The sequence below is a fragment of the Schistocerca nitens genome, chromosome 5 (assembly GCF_023898315.1).
Source record: "Schistocerca nitens isolate TAMUIC-IGC-003100 chromosome 5, iqSchNite1.1, whole genome shotgun sequence".
NCBI classification, from domain to species: Eukaryota; Metazoa; Arthropoda; class Insecta; order Orthoptera; family Acrididae; genus Schistocerca; species Schistocerca nitens.
Window position 1 is genome coordinate 700971533 of NC_064618.1, and position 22761 is coordinate 700994293.

The 22761-nt window shown below is 45.7% G+C and overlaps 1 protein-coding gene across 1 annotated transcript in view; it reads right to left on the reverse strand.

Moving 5' to 3' along the window:
• Positions 1-22761, reverse strand: part of LOC126260669 (post-GPI attachment to proteins factor 6) — a 140154-nt gene that overhangs the window by 11710 nt on the left and 105683 nt on the right. The window contains exon 2 of the mRNA XM_049958006.1: positions 5563-6088. Within this exon, the coding sequence (XP_049813963.1) occupies positions 5563-6088 (526 nt within the window). The remainder of the gene's footprint in view (positions 1-5562; positions 6089-22761) is intronic.

The following is a 22761-nucleotide window of genomic DNA, read 5'->3' on the forward strand; positions in this document are numbered from 1 at the left end:
ACGCTGTCTCAAGACACTTACATAATTTCTAATTTCAGTACGTCTGCGTTAGACGTTTAATGAAAAACTGTACGTCTTAGTGAGCAGATTATGAAATCATTGCATTTTTTTTAAAATTCTGGCAGTATTCACATTTAGTTCTTGGACACGATACATTTTCAAACTCATGTGTATAAAAATGCAGCCACCCGCCCCGGCTTCGTACAGGTAGCACTAACAAGGAAACTTTACCAACTTGAGGTCATTTCATCGAGAAAAAAACACTCATGCCAGTTATCAGCCCCAGATATCGATATGGGCCATAATCATCCTGATAGTTTGCATTATGACCTTCTGAAAGTACAGCTTTTAAACTCCATGCCAGCGGTTGTGTTTCTTTTGAATTTTAAAGCTGGCATTATTAAAGTGATGCACATTTGCAGGAGATGCTCTGCGGTAATGTGACTGACATGGTTAAATTGTAAGTCGAAAATCATTAGCCTCATTTCATAATACGAGGCCTGTTCAGAAAGTAAGCTCCGATTGATTGCCAAATTGAAACCACAGTGAACATCAGAAATGTTTTACTTGTAACAATTAGCTACACCTTTCAGCTACTTCTCTACGTAGTCGCCGTTCTGACTTAGACTTTTGTCATAGCGTTGTACCAACTTTTCAATAGCCTCATCATAGAAGGCAGCCGCCAGTGCTTTCCGCCAATTCTCCACGCTGGCCTACACCTCGTTGTCTGTGTCAAAATGTTGTCTTCAAAGACAGCGGTTCATGTGACCAGAGATGAAACTCAGGGGGAGACAATTGCGGACTGTATTGTGGGTAATCTCACATTTCCATCTGAAAAACATGCAGGAGCATCTTCATTGCCCCTGCAGAATGCGGCTGAGAATTGTCTTGAAGAAGAAACAGCACGACAGTTATGTAATGTTAGCTGCATAGCTTCAGGCGAAATTTCTCACCAGGCCCTCGTACTTGCCGGCAGACACTATTTTCTATACATCTTTACGCACTCACTGCGAGCTCAGAAATGAGAAGAGCGACGTGATGCTAACTGGGGTTATACTAGAGACACTACCCAACACATCTGTGCAAAGCTTTATCGGATTTTCATAGTCGTTTCCATTTCGCGACCGATCGGAGCTTACTTTCTGAACGCCCCTCGTAATTCTTCAGTTGCTTAAGTTTGTTCACTTCGATTTTGAGGCATCTATAAATGGTGAATATTAATAAAAGCTATGAACTGCAGGGATGATTTCCTGACTGGGAAAAAGGTCTACATCTACATCTAAATATACATCGACATTTATACTCCGCAAGCCACCCAACGGTGTGTGGCGGAGGGCACTTTACATGCCACTGTCATTACCTCCCTTTCCTGTTCCAGTCGCGTACGGTTCGCGGGAAGAGCGATTGCCGGAAAGCCTCCCTGCGCGCTCGAATCTCTCTAATTTTACATTCGTGATCTCCTCGGGAGGTATAAGTAGGTGGAAGCAAGATATTCGATACCTCATCCAGAAATGCACCCTGTCGAAACCTGGACAGCAAGCTACACCACGATGCTGAGCGCATCTCTTGCAGAGTCTGCCACTTGCGTTTGCTAAACATCTCCGTAACGCTATCACGCTCACCAAATAACCCTGTGACGAAACGCGCCGCTCTTCTTTGGATCTTCTCTATCTCCTCTGTCAACCCGACCTGGTACGGATCCCACACTGATGAGCAATACTCAAGTATATGTCGAACGAGTGTCCTACGAACACGTGTCCGGAAATGGGCGGTGTGCATGGAACAACAACAAATCGTCCCGGAACACAGCGCAGAGCTGCATCGCATCCACGTCACAACAGATGTTCACAGTTGCCTCCATGGCTTCTGGGAAAGGTTGTTTGTCGGTTAAGAGGACGACGTCAGAGATCCCTTAACTGTGATGGTATGGCGCAGAAACCATCGACAATATCCTTCCCGTAGAGGGACATCCGCTGCTGATAATCCTCGCACTCGTTGTAGGTGATAGGGATAGCTGTTCTGCAGGATACACATAATCGTACGTTGGCTTACACCAAATGGCGAGCCACTTGCCTGGAGCTTGTAGTAGCGTTCATCTCAGTATCCTGTAGAAACTACAGTCCGCCGCTTCCCTGTACTTTCGTCTGACAAAGGACCCAAAAGGGGCTTGAAATGTTGTGTGATGCGGTTGGTGTCTGTAAGAGTGCTTGTTGTGGTATAGCCGTGCTGCCTATCAATAGTATCCATCTACTTGGCTTACAAAAACACCATCATGGCTTGTTCCGGACGTGAACACCGGACCATTCCGCTGCGTCAATCACACCGCCTGCAACGCACAAGAAACACACTGCCACGTGGTCAGAGGGACTTTCACTAGTTAGCGCCACCTGTCGTGGTAACGATGCATTTCCGGACACATGTTCATAGAACATTCCATTTCCAGTCAGGAAGCCGTCCCAGGAGTGTGTCGATTTTATTAATGTTCACCCCGGTCCGCCCGTTATGCGAGCGGTCTAACGCACGGCTTTCCGGAGTGGGAAGGAGCGCCTGGACCCCGGCACGAATCCGCCCGGCGGACTTGTGTCGAGGTCCGGTGAGCCGGCCAGTCTGCGGATGGTTTTTAGACGATTTTCCATCAGCCTCGGCGAATGCGGGCTGGTTCCCCTTATTCCGCCTCAGCTACACTATATCGGCGGCGACTGTTGCGCAACCGGCCGAGCTAGCCGAGCGGTTCTAGGCGCTACAGTCTGGAACTGCGCGACAGCTACGGTCGCAGGTCCGAATCCTGCTTCGGGCATGGATGTGTGTGACGTCCTTCGGTTAGTTCTAAGTTCTACGGGACTGATGACCTCAGCAGTTAAGTCCCATAGTGCTCAGAGCCATTTGAACCATCTGAAGTGATGCGCAAACAAGTTCTCCACGTACGCGTACACCACAATTACCCTTACCACGCAAAGATAGGGGTTACACTCGTCTGGTGTGAGAGGTTCCCTGGGAGGGGGGGGGGGGGCAACCGCACGACAACCCTGGGTTCGGTATGGGGCGGCGGAGGGGTGTTGTGGACCACTGCGGCTGAGGCGGGGACGGAGCCTCTCCGTCGTTTCGAGGTCCCCGGTCAACATAAAATACATACAATGTTCACCCTGTATAGCTCCAGAATGCCAATATGAGAATATCGTGAAAATGCTATTGAACGTAAATTTCTGTGAGGTTGAAGTATTATATACTATTTGTTATTTTTCTAGTAAAATTACATGTATTCTCGAACGAAATTTCAAAACACTTGGTCAGATGTGTCCACCCTCCCCGTCCTGAGCGAGGTGGCGCAGTGGTAAAAATACTCGACTCGCATTCGCGATGAAAACGGCTAAAACCCACTTCCGGCAATCAAGATTTAGGTTTTCCGTGATTTCCCTAAATCTCTCCAGGCAAATGCCGGGATGGTTCCTTTGAACGGGCACGGCCGATTTCGATCCCTGTCCTTAAGCAATTCGAGCTTTCGAGCTTGTGCTCCGTCTCTAATGACCTTGTTGTCGACAGGACGTTAAGCCCGACCTTCCTCCCTTCCTTACTTTTTCTAACCTTCAGCAGCACGCAGAAGCATAGCTCTAGTTGTCACTCCACTGTGCAGTACTTCGCGTTCGGGCATTACGCGGCTGCAGTGGGGCAGAGCGAGTGACAAACAACCGGTGCGTGCGAAGTTTGAACGCTGTATTTTCATAAGGCCATAGCTGTGTGCTATCAGAATTATCGCCCAAATTTTCGCTCGAGACTGATTGCTGGCGCTGATATCTTGCAAGTGTGTTTTTTTCCTCAAAAATGTGAAATCAAATAGGTGACGTTTGCTTGTAAGTACATACAGCTGGACGACTTCTCTGGTGTAGCAGTAGTACCGCAAATTATGTACACACTGTGAATTATGTACACAAATCTTCCTCGTGCATCGGTCTATTATACACTACTGGGCATCAAAATTGCTACACCACGACGATGACGTGCTACAGACGCGAAATTTAACCGACAGGAAGAATATGCTGTGATATGCAAATGATTAGCTTTTCAGAGCATTCACACAAGGTTGGCGCCGGTGCCGACACCTACAACGTGCTGACATGAGGAAAGTTTCCAACCGATTTCTCATACACAAACAGCAGTTGACCGGCGTTGCCTGGTGAAACGTTATTGTAATGCCTCGTGTAAGTAGGAGAAATGCGTACCATCACGTTTCCGACTTTGATAAAGGTCGGATTGTAGCCTATCGCCATTGCGGTTTATCGTATCGCGACATTGCTGCTCGCGTTAGTCGAGATCGAATGACTCTTAACAGAATATGGAATCGGTGGGTTCAGGAGGGTAATACGGAACGCCGTGCTGGATCCCAACGGCCTCGTATCACTAGCAGTCGAGATGACAGGCATCTTATCCGGATTGCTGTAATGGATCGTGCAGCCACGTCTCGATCCCTGATTCAACAGATGGGGACGTTTGCAAGACAACAACCATCTGCACGAACAGTTCGACGACGTTTCCAGCAGCATGGACTATCAGCCTTGAGACCATCGCTGCAGTTAGCCTTGCGCTGCATCACAGACAGGAGCGCCTGCGATGGTGTACTCAACGACGAACCTGGGTGCACAAATGGCAAAAAGGCATTTTTTCGGATTAATGCAGGTTCTGTTTACAGCATCATGATGGTCGCATCCGTGTTTGGCGACATCGCGGTGAACGCACATTGGAAGCGTGTATTCGTCATCGCCATACTGGCGTATCACCCTGCGTGATGGTATGGGATGCCATTGGTTACACGTCTCGTTCACCACTTGTTCGCATTGACGGCACTTTGAACAGTGGACGCTACATTTCAGATGTGTTACGACCCGTGGCTCTACCCTTCATTCGATCCCTGCGAAACCCTACATTTAAGCAGGATAATGCACGGCCGCATGTTGCACGTCCTGTACGGGCCTTTCTGGATACGGAAAATGTTCGACTGCTGCCCTGGCCAGCATATTCTCCAGATCTCTCACCAACTGAAAACGTCTGGTGAATGGTGGCCGAGCAACTGGCTCGTCACAATACGCCAGTCACTACTCTTGATGAACTGTGGTATCGTGTTGAAGCTGCATGGGCAGCTGTACCTGCACCCGCCATCCAAGCTCTGTTTGACTCAATGCCCAGGCGTATCAAGGTCGTTATTACGGCCAGAGGTGGTTGTTCTGGGTACTGATTTCTCAGGATCTATGTACCCAAATTGCGTGAAAATGTAATCACATGTCAGTTCTATTATAATATATATGTCCAATGAATACCCGATTATCATCTGCATTTCTTCTTGGTGTAGCAATTTTAATGGCCAGTAGCGTATCTTAAATCTGTATAAAAATTCCTATAGTAGTTCCACTGGTGCCATTACATAAAGGCAGAAAACGCGGCAGAGGTCTTTAATTTATAACATGTAGTACGATAACTTTGAATCTCGCCCCCCTGTTGGATACATTTTTTACGACGCCTATGTATTTTGACGCAATGGCAGGACGTGCAACGCCTGCCTAGCGAACTCACCGAGTATAGCGACGCCGACGAGGACGGGGAACATGAAGACGGCGAGCGAGGTGCGGTCGTACTCGGTGCCGAGTGCGATGCCGATGGCGCCCGCCACGTGGCACAGGCTGCGGAAGGTGGGGTGCACGTCCGCCATGGCCACCAGCGTCACCCAGACGGCCAGGATGGCCGTGTAGAAGTCGCAGAACTGCAGCACGCCCAGCGGCATCATGCACCACGAGTACACGTCCTCGCCCGCCTCGCACGCGTGGTAGAAGGTCGAGAAGAACATGGTGGCCGTGTAGACGAGCGCCTCGGTCCAGTAGCGGTGCCGGCACGCCACCACGACGGCCGGCGCGAAGAACAGGTTGGACAGCGTCAGCAGCAGAGCCGCCACCAGCAGCTCGCTCGTCGACGTCATGGCCGAGGCGTCGGTGCAGCCCCAGCCGCGGTAGCCGTGCGCGCACGCGCACGACGAGAAGATCACGCCGCCGCTCAGGTAGTTGTTGCAGCGGCCGTACTCGCCGCACATGTCGGGGCCGCACGCCTGAACAGACAGCCGAGAGCAAAAGTCAGTAACAAACCGAGTGCCGGACAGTATTACTGGAAAACAAGTGGAGGTCAGACAGAGACTTGTCAGAGAGGGAAGATCGCAGTCGGTGTGGCTCGTCATTACCTTAGACTTCCACAACACACACACACACACACACACACACACACAATTGTTTTTTTAACCTATATAATGAAATGCACAGCTGTAACATGTTTTTTATATATTTTATATTAAAGACGATCGGTTTCGGTCTAGGACCAGACCATCATCGAGTCCAAATGGTTCAAATGGCTCTGAGCACTATGGGACTTAACTGCTGAGGTCATCAGTCCCCTAGAACTTAGAAATACTTAAACCTAACTAACCTAAGGACATCAAGCACATCCATGCTCGAGGCAGGATTCGAACCTGCGACCGTAGCGGTCGCGCGGTTCCAGACTGCCGGCCGCGGTGGCTGTGCGGTTCTAGGCGCTGCAGTCCAGACTGAAGCGCCTAGAATCGCTCGGTCCATTGAGTGCAGAAACTATCTCAGCTATGCTTTTAAGCAATCGGAACATCAGTTATAAGCAACATTACAAGGTGATAATAAGCGCACACAAGAATATGAGGCTGACACAAAGTGTATGTGACGCATGCACAGCTAATTTTGTAATGGAACAGTTTACCACGTGTAACTGTTGTTCCAACTGCTTAAAAGTATAGCTAAGATCGTTTTCGGACTCGACGATGGTCGGATCTTAGACCGAAATCGAACGTCTTTAATAAAAAATACTTACACAATTGTGTATTTCGTTATGCAGTTCTTAACCTTCATTAAACCTGTACAATATCACCTACACTGAAGATTCTTATTTTTGACTGGAACAGTGGACAGCATTGTCTCACAAATACAACAAACTGTTTTTGATATAATGTCTCGTATGCAAACATGTGTTTTCTCATGTAAGCCCAAACTTGTTTCAGCACCTCTGTGCCATCTGGTATTCTTCATCCAGTTCTTATTCTGCATTACTAGGTTACGTGGGACCGTCTGCAGATTGTTGGATAATGGTAGCTTAGCTTCTCATTAGCTTTCGATAATCCTTCAACTGTTACTGAAATGCATACCCAATAAACTACACATATTTTACAGCATTTCACTCGTAAATAACTGTGACTGGACACTGCAGCTACATTAACACTGTGTTTTGAAAGGAACAGTGTTATTCACGAGTGAAGTTGTCCAAGACATGTGTAGCATTTGTCCGTTTATTCTAACAACAGATCAATGTGCAACTGACGAAGATTTCCAAAATTACAATTATGCAATATTGTACAGAGGGTTCTAAATAAAGCAATAATGAATAATAATTAAGAATATAATCTCGCAGCCTGTCCAAGGTTTTCGAGAGGTCTCCCTTCCTAGTCATTTCCGGTACTCGTAATACTCTTCCAAAAATTTCCAATTGGGATTCCTACTCGTAGCCTGTTGGTATACAAGGCCCGAAAAGCACGAAGTTCAACTACAGCCCGTTCTGCTCTCAAGAGCTGTAAAAGAACACACCGAAGGGCAGTTCACACTGACAAGGGGAGGCCGCCAATTGTGAAATTCAGATTCGATTCATACTGCGCATAATAGAAGCTCGTGGCCAGAGGTGTAATGTGGCAAAGCACCAAGATGCACTTCTCAGCCGTTGCCGAGAAAATCGACAGTTAAAAGAAACCGTTCTGTGAAATACTCTCTACGGTTAACAATTTTGTACAGCAACGTGGCGTAGCGGTAAGCGCTCTGGTTCGTAATCCGAAGGTCGCCGGATCGAATCTCGCGCCATGCAATTTTTTTATTATTCGTTTTTTGTAATTCAAATATATATATATATATATATATATATATATATATATATATATATATATATATATATAAACTATTAATGGATTGCTTATGCATGTTGGTGAAGGCGGATCGCTCTCCAATTGTACCGCCTCCATTTTTCCGTTTTTTTAACAGGGTGTACCAAAGCTCTCCCGTCCGCACTAATTTTCGACGATGTTATAAGTTGCGCTACGGACCGCATCTACCTTCTTTCGAAGTTAGCACGCAACTACGCTGTTATGCGGCGGCTCGTTTCGGCCCATTCAACATCTGTCCTTCAAGTGTAACGAGCGAGTAACGGAGTTTATATTTCATACCTGTCACAGCGAATTAGTGTTCGTGGGGTCTCTATTCTAATTCGAACGTTTGACTTACGCTATACGTATTCGTTTCGGAATATCGTTTCTACGTCTTCCGTTAACTATACGTGGTTAACATTATGAAGACAACTAATAACATTTGTGAAATACAACTTTGTTTGCGGAAAACGTAATGATGTTCGAAGTCGCCAGTTTTTCCACGACAAACGACTTTCAACAACTTATTATATGCATAATTGTTGCAACTGATTGCCGGGAATTATATATATATATATATATATATATATATATATATATATATATATATATATATATATATTGTGTGTGTGTGTGTACACATTTGAATTGCAAAAAAACAAATACTAAAAAAAAAAAAGTTGCATGGTGCGAGATTCGATCCGGCGACCTTCGGATTACAAACCCGAGAGCTTACCGCTGCGCCACGACGCTGTGAAAAATTATTACTCGTAGAGAGTATTTCACGGCAACGGTTTCTTTTAAGTGACGATTTTCTCGGCAACGGCTGAGAAGTGCATCTTAGTGCTTTGCCACGTTACAGCTCTGGCCATGAGCTTTTATTATGCGCAGTATGAATCGAATCTGAATTTCACAATTGGCGGCCTCCCCTTGTGAGGCGTTACCATGTGCGATACGATATGCGATGCGGCTGGCGACGCGGCGGAGGAGCAGTCAACATTAGCGGAGCGCATGGAAACATTGTGGAAGCGGCTTAACTGGTTTACGCTGGGACGACAGCAGTACGACACCGACACTTAACGTCTGTCGTATCGCCCGGCGTAACACGGAGTGCTGGTCGCTCCACGCAACTTGTGTCGTACGGTACACAGGCAGGGAAATTTCAAGTCATCCTATGAAGGAAAGCTACAGCAGTCTTTGTAGTTAGTTCATCAGTAAACCTTCCAGTGTAAAAAATCTAAAAAATCACACTGTTCTGGGATTCGCCTTTGTTCTCCGCTATGCAGTCTTTCTCATGCGATTTTGAGGAAACCATTCGATGAAAAACTGATTTTTCCGCACTTATAGTCTGACATCACAGCTTGATCATGAATTGGTTTTCTGTTCGTTATTACCCATAGTTATTGTGATACTTCGAATTAAAGTAAAACACAACACATATTTTGAAAAGTTTGCAGTGAAGACTGTACTCGCCGGCCAGGACACGTATTGCTGCGTGCGAAATACTGGTAACATATCGAAATTATTTTTAATGGTGGAAGGAGAGAGAGACCTCTTTCCATTCTCGAGAAAATACGTGAGATACTGTATATTGCGCGGTTGGCCGCTGTGCGCCGCACGTGAGGCTACAGCCTGCTGATTTGCGCACTATTGAGCTGCCTCGTGGTTCTCTTCTTCGTATGCTCCCCATGCAAGCCGACGCTGAATATGGAACAACTTACTGAAAAGAAAAGACACAGGGAGTGATTAGTTGACGAAGCAGGCTGGGTGTTTTTTTCAGACTTTTCCCTAATCTCAGGAGATTTTATGGCAGTCGTAAAAGAGAATTGAAAGCGAAATTACGTTTACTTATGAATGAGCAGCTGAACGAAGCCAAGAGGACACGTCGTCTTTTTCCTTATCATCGTGGGCTTTTTCCATTTCCTCAAAAACACTGTCTACCACTGAACAGGGTTCACCACCCACTGCTACACCATTGACTGCCGATTTACTTCAAACCAGCAACGTTTCTTCAGAATATTCCTCAAACTGAATTATATACCACTCCGCTAGACTGTGCAGTTGTAGAAATACTATCCTGCCTTTATCAATTTGGAACTATTACTTACGCATGTACTACATCGACTGAAGTAACAATGTAGGGTGGCGTACCAAAAATTAACTTTTCAAGGTGAAACTTTTAACGTTGTTCACACACCTTAACCAACTTACCTTACTGTAATGAGTAGCCTCTCGGCGGAAGAAATAGCAAGCAGAAAATTTGTGTCTTGCTTTGTCAGAGTAACTGACAGTAGTTGCTCCAAAAGATGGAAACTGTCTGGACTCATTCTGTAGAAATCATGGAATATGTGTTCGTGTTAGGAGAGCTCACCAGAAACCACGGATGCTATTTAGAGCACTGTAAGGGTGCACCCAGTACACTTCCCTTTCTTTTACAGTTTCTTCAACTTTAAATAACGACCAGCCACAATAACGTATTCCTCACAAGAGGTGATGGTTGCAAGAGAAACTGAAAGAGAAAAGTGATCCGTGCTGCGTCGTTGCTTGTCGTATGGCGAGCCGCATCGCGCATCTTGCAGCGTATCGTGTCATCCCAGTGGGAACACGTGTGTCGCACCAATAAATGTCGCGTTGCGCGACCTTCACTCCAATGTGTTCTATCATACAGCCTCAGTATGAACCACGCGTCACTCTACTTTGTTAATAATGTTTAAGGGGCTCCGGAACGCCCTATACTTGCAATGTTAAAATAACGCTTATAAATTACATCTTTCCTCACAAAGTATTTGAGGTAGGAAGTTGAACTTTTTACAGATTATTTATTGGAATATGGGCTACAACTTAACACAGGGATTTTACAAAATTTTAGTACAGTTATTAAAGATGATTTTTTTTCAATTGTAATGAAAATTCACAACATTTTTTTGCAATTTTTTATTTATATATTCAAAAATATACAGTTTTTTGGAAAAAGGCTGTGTTAAATTATGCAGAAGGTACTGTGTAACATTTACTGAAAGTTTGAAACAAATATGTTTGGAAGGTCCTTAGAAAACATGTAATTAGTATGAGAAAATAAAAGTTTTGGGAATCGAGCGACAAAGATTGGATTAACTTTTTAGTGCATTCCAGGTCCATAGGATGGATTATCTTCATCCTCTGCAAACTCCTCCTCCAGCTTCCTCTTGTTCCTCCTCCTGTTTACTCTTGCTTGTATTTCTAGACTCTTTACAGCCCTGTCTGCAGCCCGAAGGCGTTCCTTGTCTAAAGCAAGCATCGCTCGTACCATGTTAGAACCTATCTTCATTCCCATATTTCTAAATACCTTGCACCTTACAATGTTGCCATCATTGAAAGTCGCAACAGCATCATACACACCAAAGTGAAGTGTTTCTATTCCAACAAATACAGTCTTGGGGATTCTCGACCATATAACACTATTTACACTTTCATTGGGGTTTTGAGTTTTTCCGTGAATACACTTTTTCAACAGTTCAGGTGCTGCTAAGTCTCTGAAAACAGGTTTTATCACCTCCATTATTGCATGAGGCAGACTATGCTTATGAGTGTACACTTCACCAGTTAGCAATTCTTTGTTATATTTACACCAACTGACTTCTTCTTTGGGACACAAGCTATGTTGGGGATTTTCATCGTCTTTATTGTTTACAGTAATAACACATACCTTTGGCTTTCCAACATTTCTCCTTTTCTTAAAAGCCTTCAGAGGCTTTCTAATAACTTTACTTTTACTCATTGTTATACTTCAACAAAACAGAGACTCAAGAAACAGAATTAATTACGAATATTTTCGAGATAACGACAGAGTAAATAAACATGAAACAATCGACAATCACACCGGCGACATATATTGAACCATCACAGTTTAGCTACAACACATACTTTACCTCACATCACTAAAATGTACCTGATGAACACGGACGTTAATAATAACACCATTTGACAGCAGTTTAACAGCGCCACAGTGGGTCACGCCCATGTAGAACACATTTCAAAAAAAATTTAAAAATAGTTGTAGTCTTCGGAATTGAATAAATTATATATCTATTAAAAGGTAATAGTCTGCAGATTCAGAAAACGCAAAAAAGTAAAAATTGAACTTTTCATGATTTTGAGCCTTTCCGGAGCCCCTTAAGAGGATTAGACAGAAATGTAGATTTTTTAAAAATGCTCTTTTTGTAGCAATAAGAAGTTTGATATGGAGAGTGTCCGAGAAGTCCCAGTCCCCCTCTCTACTTGAAACAACTGGGCGAATAAAATACTATTCTGTGTCTTATTGGTATCCCAGATCTGAAGCTAACAAAATCCATTTTTGGTAGAATTGTATTACTTTTTCATTATTGCAGTGTTTCAGTAGTGCAGCCATGGCTGACTTGAGCCGACACAGTTACACTGTTGAGGTACGGTGAGTAGAAAGAGAAAGAGAGAGAGAGAGAGAGAGAGAAAGAGTGTGTGTGAGTGTGTGTACGCGCACCAACGTACACATACAGAACAAGCAAGGACAGAAACAATGAGTGCGTTTCGCCGTCGCTTCGACAAGGCAAAACCTTTTAAAGCTATCCAGCTTGTTTGGGACAAATGTGCTTTTGCTTCAGGCAACATACACGTCTGTCCAAGACACAATCGCCTTCATTTTGTGCCACGAGTTGAGCATTTTTCATTCTGGTGCCCACTGCATGAGTTGCAATCCCTCTCTTCTCAGGGTATGGTCCGGGATGTCTCCGCGGTTACTAATCGGGTTATGGAGAATGGAAATTCTTATTTGGAGCGTTGCAAATGCGGTTAAGACTTCAGTTCAAGGGGCAATAGAATCATGGATCACGTGTAGGTAGGCCTACAGTAGGACAGAGCTCCAGCACACTTTGGTATTCAGGTGTGCGAGATACCCGAACAGTTTCTAGGCCGCTGGACTGGACGTGGTTTAACAACGTTATCAGCCCCACTGAAATGACCATTACGAAGCACGGGCGTTACCACGCCAGGCAACTCATTACAGGGAATAATTTGACCTGAAGTTGCTGAACTTCGTTACAAGACCTACGAGGAATTGCGCACAGATATCAAGGTAGCCTTTTCGAAGCATAACTCCCCAGATGCCTCTTATGGACCGATTGTTTCGCACAGATCGCTGTGTAAAGCATAATGGTAAATTGAGGGTTATTGCAGAATGTGGTGCCACACAAGGTAGCACTACACAAAACTGGCGCTAATAGCATAGGCACATATGGAACACACACGACACAGATCTGTAAGTCCACGGTATTGGTGATAAGCTGAGAAAACGTTCCCGAAACACATGTGCTACAAAACGCCTGCGCATGTACCCCGACATCAATATGGGATAGGATCACCATGCACACTTACACAGGCCGCACAGCAGGTTGGCATACTCTGTATCAGATGGTCGAGAAGCTGCTGGGGTATAGCCTCCCATTCTTGCACCAATGCCTGTCGGAGCTCCTGAAGTGTCCTAGGGGTGTGAAGACGTGCAGCGATACATCGACCGAGAGCATCCCAGACGTGCTCGATGGGGATTAGGTCTGGAGAACAGACAGGCCACTCCATTCATCTGATATCTTCTGTTTCAAGGTACTCCTCCACGATGGCAGCCCGATGGGACCGTGCATTATCATTCATGAGGAGAAAGGTGGGACCCACTGCACCCCTGAAAAGGCGGACATACTGGTGCAAAATGACGTCCTGATGCACCTGACCTGTTACAGTTCCTCTGTCAAAGACATGCAGGGGTGTACGTGCACCAATCATAATCCCACCACACTCTATCAAACCACGATCTGCATACAGGTCCCTTTCAAGGACATTAAGGGGTTGGTATGTGGTTCCTGGTTCACGCCAGATGAAAACCCGGCGAGAATCACTGTTCAAATTATACCTGGACTTGTCCGTGAAGATAACCTGGGACTACTGTTCCAATGACCATGTACTGTGTTCTTGACACCAGGCTTTACGGCCTCTCCTGAGACCAGGGGTCAGTGGAATACACCTTGCAGATCTCCGGCCGAATAAACCATGTCTGTTCAGTCGTCCGTAGACTGTGTGTCTGGAGATAACTGTTCCAGTGGCTGCAGTAAGGTCCCGAGCAAGGCTACCTGCAGTACTCCGTGGCCGTTTGCGGGCACTGATGGTGAGATATCGGTCTTCTTGTGGTGTTGTACACTGTGGACGTCCCGTACTGTAGCACCTGGACACGTTTCCTGTCTGTTGGAATCGTTGCCATATTCTTGAGATCACACTTTGTGGCACACGGAGGGCCCGTGCTACTACCTGCTGTGTTTGACCAGCCTCCAGTCGCCCTAGTATTCTACCCCCCGTAACATCAACATGTGTTCTTTGAGCCATTTTCAACACACAGTCACCATTAGCACGTCTGAAAACGTCTGCACACTTACTCGCTGCACCGTACTCTGACATGCACCAACACACCTCTGCGTATGTGGAGTGCTGCCAGCACCACCGTGCGACTACCGCAGGTCAAATGCACCGCATGGTCATACCTCGAGGTGATTTAAACCCGCAAAGCGCCCACCAGGGCGTTGTTTCAGCATGTATCAGCACTATCCTTAATTTATGAGCATGAGTGTACATACAGGGCGTTATTGGATGCACTACTCAAGAGTGGCAAACCTTGTCGCATGCCTTTCTTTTTGTCATTATATTTTTAATTAGAAAATTAAAGGAGGTCTAAGCAAAGCAATTCACGGTGTCCAGATTCGTAACTACAGAGACTGAACGAACTACTTCAGAAAGCACGATTCCATTTTCTCTATAACGTCGTGACGGCTATCTTAATTTCCTAAGTCTCTGGTGGAAAACGCAGAACGCGGTGGATTTGCAAAGGACAGGCAGAGAAATGGAGCAATAAAAATACGGTTCTTGGTGAAGAGTTCAGTCCGGCCTGCGAGAGACTCTATGTAACGGAAGTATGGCGCAGAGCTTGTGAGGAGCCACGTAGAACATTTTACAGCAAGGCCCAGGCCAATGGCCGAAACTCAGACCTGCTCATTTTTGTAACGGTACGGAAGGGTCGCGTTCGGCTGTTCTTGTGGAAGGCCACAGCCTCCTAACTGTGTTCGTATAAATTCTCAACAGTACTGTAGTGAGGCTAGCGGAAAACGCCAGAAGGCCTCACTGGTAGCGACGTGAAAGTGGCGGTACAGAAAATTATTTTATTTATTTTACTTTTTTTTTAAACTTAGGATGGATTCCGAAAGTCCATTGGGTTTGTTCGGAGAGGCGATGTCTTGGAGGGATTTTCGGCGACAGGGGGTTCCAGGCGACCGCAACTGCCGTCTCCTCACTTTTTACCAATTTGTGGACTTCTGTACGTTGGCATAATCCGTAAGAGCCCCCGAATGTGCGCGGGGAAGTGGGAATTCGTCCTCGAGATTTCATGGAAAGAGGTCGGTTTGTGCTTATCGCGGCGTCTTTTCGGAGACATTCTGCGTTTTTAGAAGATCGGTTTGAGATGAGGTTCGCAATTAGACCCTACACAGACGATCAGCGTTCGAGCCGCGGCGGCACCATCGTCTTCTGCGGCAGACAAAGGAGCGAGTCAGTGGCACCATTTCAGCATACGGTGAGTGTAACTCGCAGCACTAGCACGTACGGAAACTCTGAGACATCCACTGAGCTGCAGGTCATTGACGAGTTTCTGTCTCACATCCACGGCAGCTCTGTTGAATGCACGTGCTTTGTCGATAATCCGGCAGCTGTCCAGTCACTAATTTATTGTTATATTCCGAGCAGTTGATTTAAAACTAACAGGGTTTGTAGTGATTCAGGATTGGGTTGAGGGGGCCTAATTACTCGTATCAAGCAACGGGATAACTCCGTGAGCCAGTGAACAGACAGTTACTTTGTATTTGAACATTGCTCGTAATAGATTGATTTACATTTTACATGAATATCGACTTCCCATATGAATAAATTAATGTTTAATTACTCGCTGTTTTTTTTATTTATCACCTGTCACTGACATTAGGTCTTATGACATTTTGCTAATGAGACTGACAGCTTTAGAGGCTTTCAGATAGCGTTACTGGGATGTATTGCGTACATTGATTACAAAACATGTGGGACGCTTTAAGGTAAATTTCTGGACGAGACAGTCAACCTCACACACTGCATTTTGCTCTACAACACATGTGAATCTGATATAATTTGCAGCATCTAAGTGTGTGAGTCCGTGGAGTATAGGTAGCATGTTTGACTGGTAGTTAACACGTCTTCTGTCGAGGGTTCGAACCCAGCCTCTGCTTATAATATGAATAAAATCATCAGCAAAGAAGGCCGAAGATTTCCGGTGTAACGAGATATCCTCCTCCTGCAAGCGGTCTTGTCAGAGAAGGAGAGGAGCAGACAGAATTTGAGGACGAGTTCTTGGCCATGAGGTGCGAAACTGCCCCTAAAAGGCGGAAGGATCAGCAATGATCAACTGCTTGAGGATGCAGAATGAGATGGAAACCATTTCATTAAAGAAATTATTTACATCGACAAGACATGTGGACTGTTAGTTGAAAAAGTATCATGAGGATCTCTCTATCGCGAAGATTGCATATTAGTCGCCTACGCGCATCTCCGGGAGCGCGACTGCCAAGGCAGAAGTGATCAAGGAAAGCGTAAGATACGATGAGTTGGGGGCATGGAACGTTAGTCGTCTGAAAGTGGTAGGCAAGCTAGAAAATCTAAAAAGGGAAATGCGAAGTGTCTACAGTTGGAGAAAGAATATGAGAATATTAAACGGGCACTTTAATAAGTAAAGCGACTCATGGTGGACCAGATGGAGCAGAAGAAAGAATTACGGGAGAATAAGGACTAGATAATGGGAATGAGAGCGGGGAAAGTCTAATTTATTTCTGCAATAAATTTCAGCCAGTAAAAGCGAATATGGTTCAAATGGCTCTGAGCACTATGGGACTCAACTGCTGAGGTCATTAGTCCCCTAGAACTTAGAACTAGTTAAACCTAACTAACCTAAGGACATCACAAACATCCATGCCCGAGGCAGGATTCGAACCTGCGACCGTAGCGGTCTTGCGGTTCCAGATTGCAGCGCCTTTAACCGCACGGCCACTTCGGCCGGCTTAGAGGAGGACGTATAGGCCTACTAAGAAAATACCCGGAGACACGGTAAAATTCCAGCTGGATTGTATCTTGGTCAGCGTCTTACCATCAAAAGTCAGTCCACATCCCTTTTCCAAATTAGATCCGGCCCGCTTTAGTCGTGATGTATTTTGTTTTCTGTTAGATGATACCGTACGTTCGTTCACTTTTTGAAAGCTTTTGGGCAGATACATGGCAGATCCTGTGCAGGTGTTAAACTCTCAGGAGCAGAACCACTGCTATGCACTTCGAGAATGTTAGTTGTTTTTGACAGTAATACCACCACATGCATTTCATACCAACAGGTGGTAAGGAAGCCAAGAACTCTATATTCAAATGAAATCGCAATTACCTGTTGAATGTACTCCAATATCTCTCTTCCCCTACAGTTGTTGCCCTCTACAGCCTCATTTAGTACCGTGGCAACTATTCCGTGGGATCTTAACACTTGTCGTATATTCATGTCCCTTCTTCAATTCAGTGTTCTTTTTGCTCTGTTAATCTTCTTTTTGTATCTTCCTTGGGTCACCAACCTTCTTTTTAATTTTTTTCTCTCACATGTAACTACAGGGTTATTACAAATGATTGAAGCGATTTCACAGCTCTACAATTTATTATTTGAGATATTTTCACAATGCTTTGCACACACATACAAAAACTCAAAAAGTTTTTTTAGGCATACACAAATGTTCGATATGTGCCCTTTTAGTGATTCGGCAGACATCAAGCCGATAATCAAGTTCCCCCCACACTCGGCGCAGCATGTCCCCATCAATGAGTTCGAAAGCATCGTTGATGCGAGCTCGCAGTTCTGGCACGTTTCTTGGTAGAGGAGGTTTAAACACTGAATCTTTCACATAATCCCACAGAAAGAAATCGCATGGGGTTAAGTCGGGAGAGCGTGGAGGTCATGACATGAATTGCTGATCGTGATCTCCACCAGGACCGATCCATCGGTTTTCCAATCTCCTGTTTAAGAAATGCCGAACATCATGATGGAAGTGCGGTGGAGCACCATCCTGTTGAAAGATGAAGTCGGCGCTGTCGGTCTCCAGTTGTGGCATGAGCCAATTTTCCAGCATGTCCAGATGCACGTGTCCTGTAACGTTTTTTTCGCAGAAGAAAAAGGGGCCGTAAACTTTAAACCGTGAGATTTCACAAAACAAGTTAACTTTTGGTGAATTGCGAATTTGCTGCACGAATGCGTGAGGATTCTCTACCGCCCAGATTCGCACATTGTGTCTGTTCACTTCACCATTAAGAAAAAATGTTGCTTCGTCACTGAAAACAAGTTTCGCACTGAACGCATCCTCTTCCATGAGCTGTTGCAACCGCGCCGAAAATTCAAAGCGTTTGACTTTGTCATCGGGTGTCAGGGCTTGTAGCAATTGTAAACGGTAAGGCTTCTGCTTTAGCCTTTTCCGTAAGATTTTCCAAACCGTCGGCTGTGGTACGTTTAGCTCCCTGCTTGCTTTATTCGTCGACTTCCGCGGGCTACGCGTGAAACTAGCCCGCACGCGTCCGCCCCCGATAGCTGAGTGGTCAGCGTGGCAGGATATCAATCCTAAGGGCCCGGGTTCGATTCCCGGCTGGGTCGGAAATTTTTCTCCGCTCAGGGACTGGGTGTTGTGTTGTCCTAATCATCATTTCATACCCATCGACGCGGAGGTCGCCGAAGTGGCGTCAACTCGAAAGACCTGCACCAGGCGGTCTACCCGACGGGAGGGCCTAGCCACACGACATTTCATTTCAGCCCGCACGCGTTCAACCGTTTCTTCGCTCACTGCAGGCCGACCCGTTGATTTCGCCTTACAGAGGCATCCAGAAGCTTTAAACTGCGCATAGCATCGCCGAATGGAGTTAGCAGTTGGTGGATCTTTGTTGAACTTCGTCCTGAAGTGTCGTTGCACTGTTATGACTGACTGATGTGAGTGCATTTCAAGTACGACATACGCTTTCCCGGCTCCTGTCGCCATTTTGTCTCACTGCGGTCTCGAGCGCTCTGGCGGCAGAAGCCTGAAGTGCGGCTTCAGCCGAACAAAACTTTATGAGTTTTTCTACGTATCTGTAGTGTGTGTGACCATATGTCAATGAATGGAGTTACAGTGAATTTATGAAATCGCTTCAATCATTTGTAATAGCCCTGTATTCATTCTGTGTACCATCTATACTCCTACGTCCTCATTTATCGCTAATCTTATTACTGTCATTTCTCGTTACTTTCATCTTTCTTTGAGATCTTTCTTAGTCAAGATTCTGTGGTCTTCAGACGGTTGGTTCCTTCTGTTCGAATTCTATTCCTGAAACTTTCTTATACTTTCGTGTAACCCATCAGTTATCTGTACATCAGCTGCTCATGCACGTGGGAGCACTCTGGTTGCGTGTGTTTGAGCTGAACACTTTCTTGCTCTGTTGGCTATCTGAGAGCGTCGACCGCGGACATTCGATCTGCGCCAGCAGCTGTTACAAATCCCGGACGCCGGGGATACACAAACAACCTACGCCGACAAAGCCACGTGCCGCAATGTTTTGAAACTCTGCGAGAAACTGGACCACCGGCAGCGTCTGACTGCTGTGGAGAAGTAGCGATGGGAGGAGGGGAGCGAAGGAAGGCGTGGGAGAGTGGGAAAGATCGATCGGATTGTAGATCGCAGTAGCGGCCACTGTCATCCACACGGATATTTTCCTACCCTGCATATCTGCACGAACACAAACTTTTACCCGTGCAAGATCACGCGTAGTGTTATCATCAGCACATGAAACAGTGCAAAATACTCATTATCTCAAGATAAGTGCTTATTTTTCTACGTGAACTACTTCACCTCAGCTGTTGTCTGCAGTGGTAAGGAGTTAAAAAGAAACGGACGTACAAATTACTGACGACGAGGCCGAGACACTATTTGTAGATCTTTAAATAGAACAGGAGCCCTACGACTGTGCGTGAAAATTTTCTTCTTAATTTGTGTCCTACAAATGAATAGCGATAACACCAATTGTCATGTACAGATTATTTAATTCTCGTCATCCAGTCAAGTAAAGGAACAAATTGTGTTTAGTAGTGCAAACAGTACGGTTATCCGTTTGCAAGTAGTGGCCGTAATTACTGAATGAGGCAATGAGTATAAATTATCATTTTTCCTGGGATTCACATATTTCGAGAATAGTTCTGACTCATTGTCAGTAAAATATGTGCAAAACGACCTTGAAAAACACGGAAGTGATTCATTTTGTGTTGGTATGCGGAGAGTATACACGGAGATGGTAAAAATTTGTTAGACTACATCACGATTGTGGTAGAGGAGTGAGGGAAAGGACTGAATTTTGCAATAAATTTCAGCTAGTAATAGCGAACACACAGTTCAGAAACCAGTAGAAGAGATCAAATCCTTTGCCCGGTGACGCACGAAGACTGCAGGGGGATTACCTCATGGTCAGACAGGGACACAAGAAGCAAATATTAAGCAGTAAAGTCCATCTAGGAGAAGATATAAATTCGAATCACAATTAAGTTCCTACGAATAGCACTCTGAGTTCTGAGATAATCACACGGATGAATGATTGTGGAAATAAGTGGGATACTGAAGTTGGAAGATGAGGAAGTTCTCAAAGGCCGTAGATCCTGCGATAATGTATACAACAGTAGGAACCTCAGTTGAAGAGAAATGGACATCTCTGGAAAGTCACAGAATTTGTTTCTGCATAGAATTGGCTACGAGCAAACAATTATTTCTTCTGGTTCAAATGGCTCTGAGCACTATGGGACTTTACTTCTAAGGTCATCAGTCCCCTAGAACTTAGAACTACTTAAACCTAACTAACCTAAGGACATCACACACATCCATGCCCGAGGCAGGATTCGAACCTGCGACCGTAGCGGTCGCGCGGTTCCAGACTGTAGCGCCTTTAACCGCTTGGCCACCACGGCCGGCAAATTTCTTCTGTCTTACCCAGATATGTACATATAGAATTTCAGTTTCTCAGAACAGTATTCACAAATTTGAAAAAGATACAGTTATGCCACGCTGTGTTTTTTGTGGCCCTCAGTATCTTCTGTTATAACTGTTTTTCTCACACTGTTTGTCATCTGTAACGCATAGTTCGCGTTTTGTGTACCTAATATCGAAATTTCTGCTTCTCAATCGGCGCCACATTGAGCGACTTGCAGCCAATGATGAGGATGAAATGATGGTGAGGGCAACACAATACCGTTCTCCGCTCGGAGACTGGGTGTTGTGATGTCCTCACCATCATTTCATCCTCATCATCGGCTGCAAGTCGCTCAATGTGGCGCCGACTGAAATAAGACTTGCACTTGGTGGCCGAACCCGAATGGGACCTCCCGGCCAACAATGCCATACGATCATTTCATTTCATTCTGCTTCTCTGTTCAATTTGTTGAATTGCAGTCTTGAAATGTGAACCGATAAATACCAGATGTGTTGCGTTTGTCTGTATTGGTACCGGTTGTCCATGGTTTTCTGTTCTGAATTTTATGTTCTGTAGGCTATTATGAGTCGTTGTTTATGTGTTTACGAGTATGTTGGCTGTTCTGTGTGATCCTTTGTTGTTATAGGTGAGGGTGTACCATTTGCTGCTTGTTGTGGGTGGGTTCTTGCTCATGTGCGTCTGTGTGTGTTCTGTCTGTTTTTGTGTTTTATGTGCTACACACACACAATATATATATATATATATATATATATATATATATATATATATATATATATACTCCTGGAAATTGAAATAAGAACACCGTGAATTCATTGTCCCAGGAAGGGGAAACTTTATTGACACATTCCTGGGGTCAGATACATCACATGATCACACTGACAGAACCACAGGCACATAGACACAGGCAACAGAGCATGCACAATGTCGGCACTAGTACAGTGTATATCCACCTTTCGCAGCAATGCAGGCTGCTATTCTCCCATGGAGACGATCGTAGAGATGCTGGATGAAGTCCTGTGGAACGGCTTGCCATGCCATTTCCACCTGGCGCCTCAGTTGGACCAGCGTTCGTGCTGGACGTGCAGACCGCGTGAGACGACGCTTCATCCAGTCCCAAACATGCTCAATGGGGGACAGATCCGGAGTTCTTGCTGGCCAGGGTAGTTGACTTACACCTTCTAGAGCACGTTGGGTGGCACGGGATACATGCGGACGTGCATTGTCCTGTTGGAACAGCAAGTTCCCTTGCCGGTCTAGGAATGGTAGAACGATGGGTTCGATGACGGTTTGGATGTACCGTGCACTATTCAGTGTCCCCTCGACGATCACCAGTGGTGTATGGCCAGTGTAGGAGATCGCTCCCCACACCATGATGCCGGGTGTTGGCCCTGTGTGCCTCGGTCGTATGCAGTCCTGATTGTGGCGCGCACCTGCACGGCGCCAAACTCGCATACGACCATCATTGGCACCAAGGCAGAAGCGACTCTCATCGCTGAAGACGACACGTCTCCATTCGTCCCTCCATTCACGCCTGTCGCGACACCACTGGAGGCGGGCTGCACGATGTTGGGGCGTGAGCGGAAGACGGCCTAACGGTGTGCGGGACCGTAGCCCAGCTTCATGGAGACGGTTGTGAATTGTCCTCGCCGATACCCCAGGAGCAACAGTGTCCCTAATTTGCTGGGAAGTGGCGGTGCGGTCGCCTA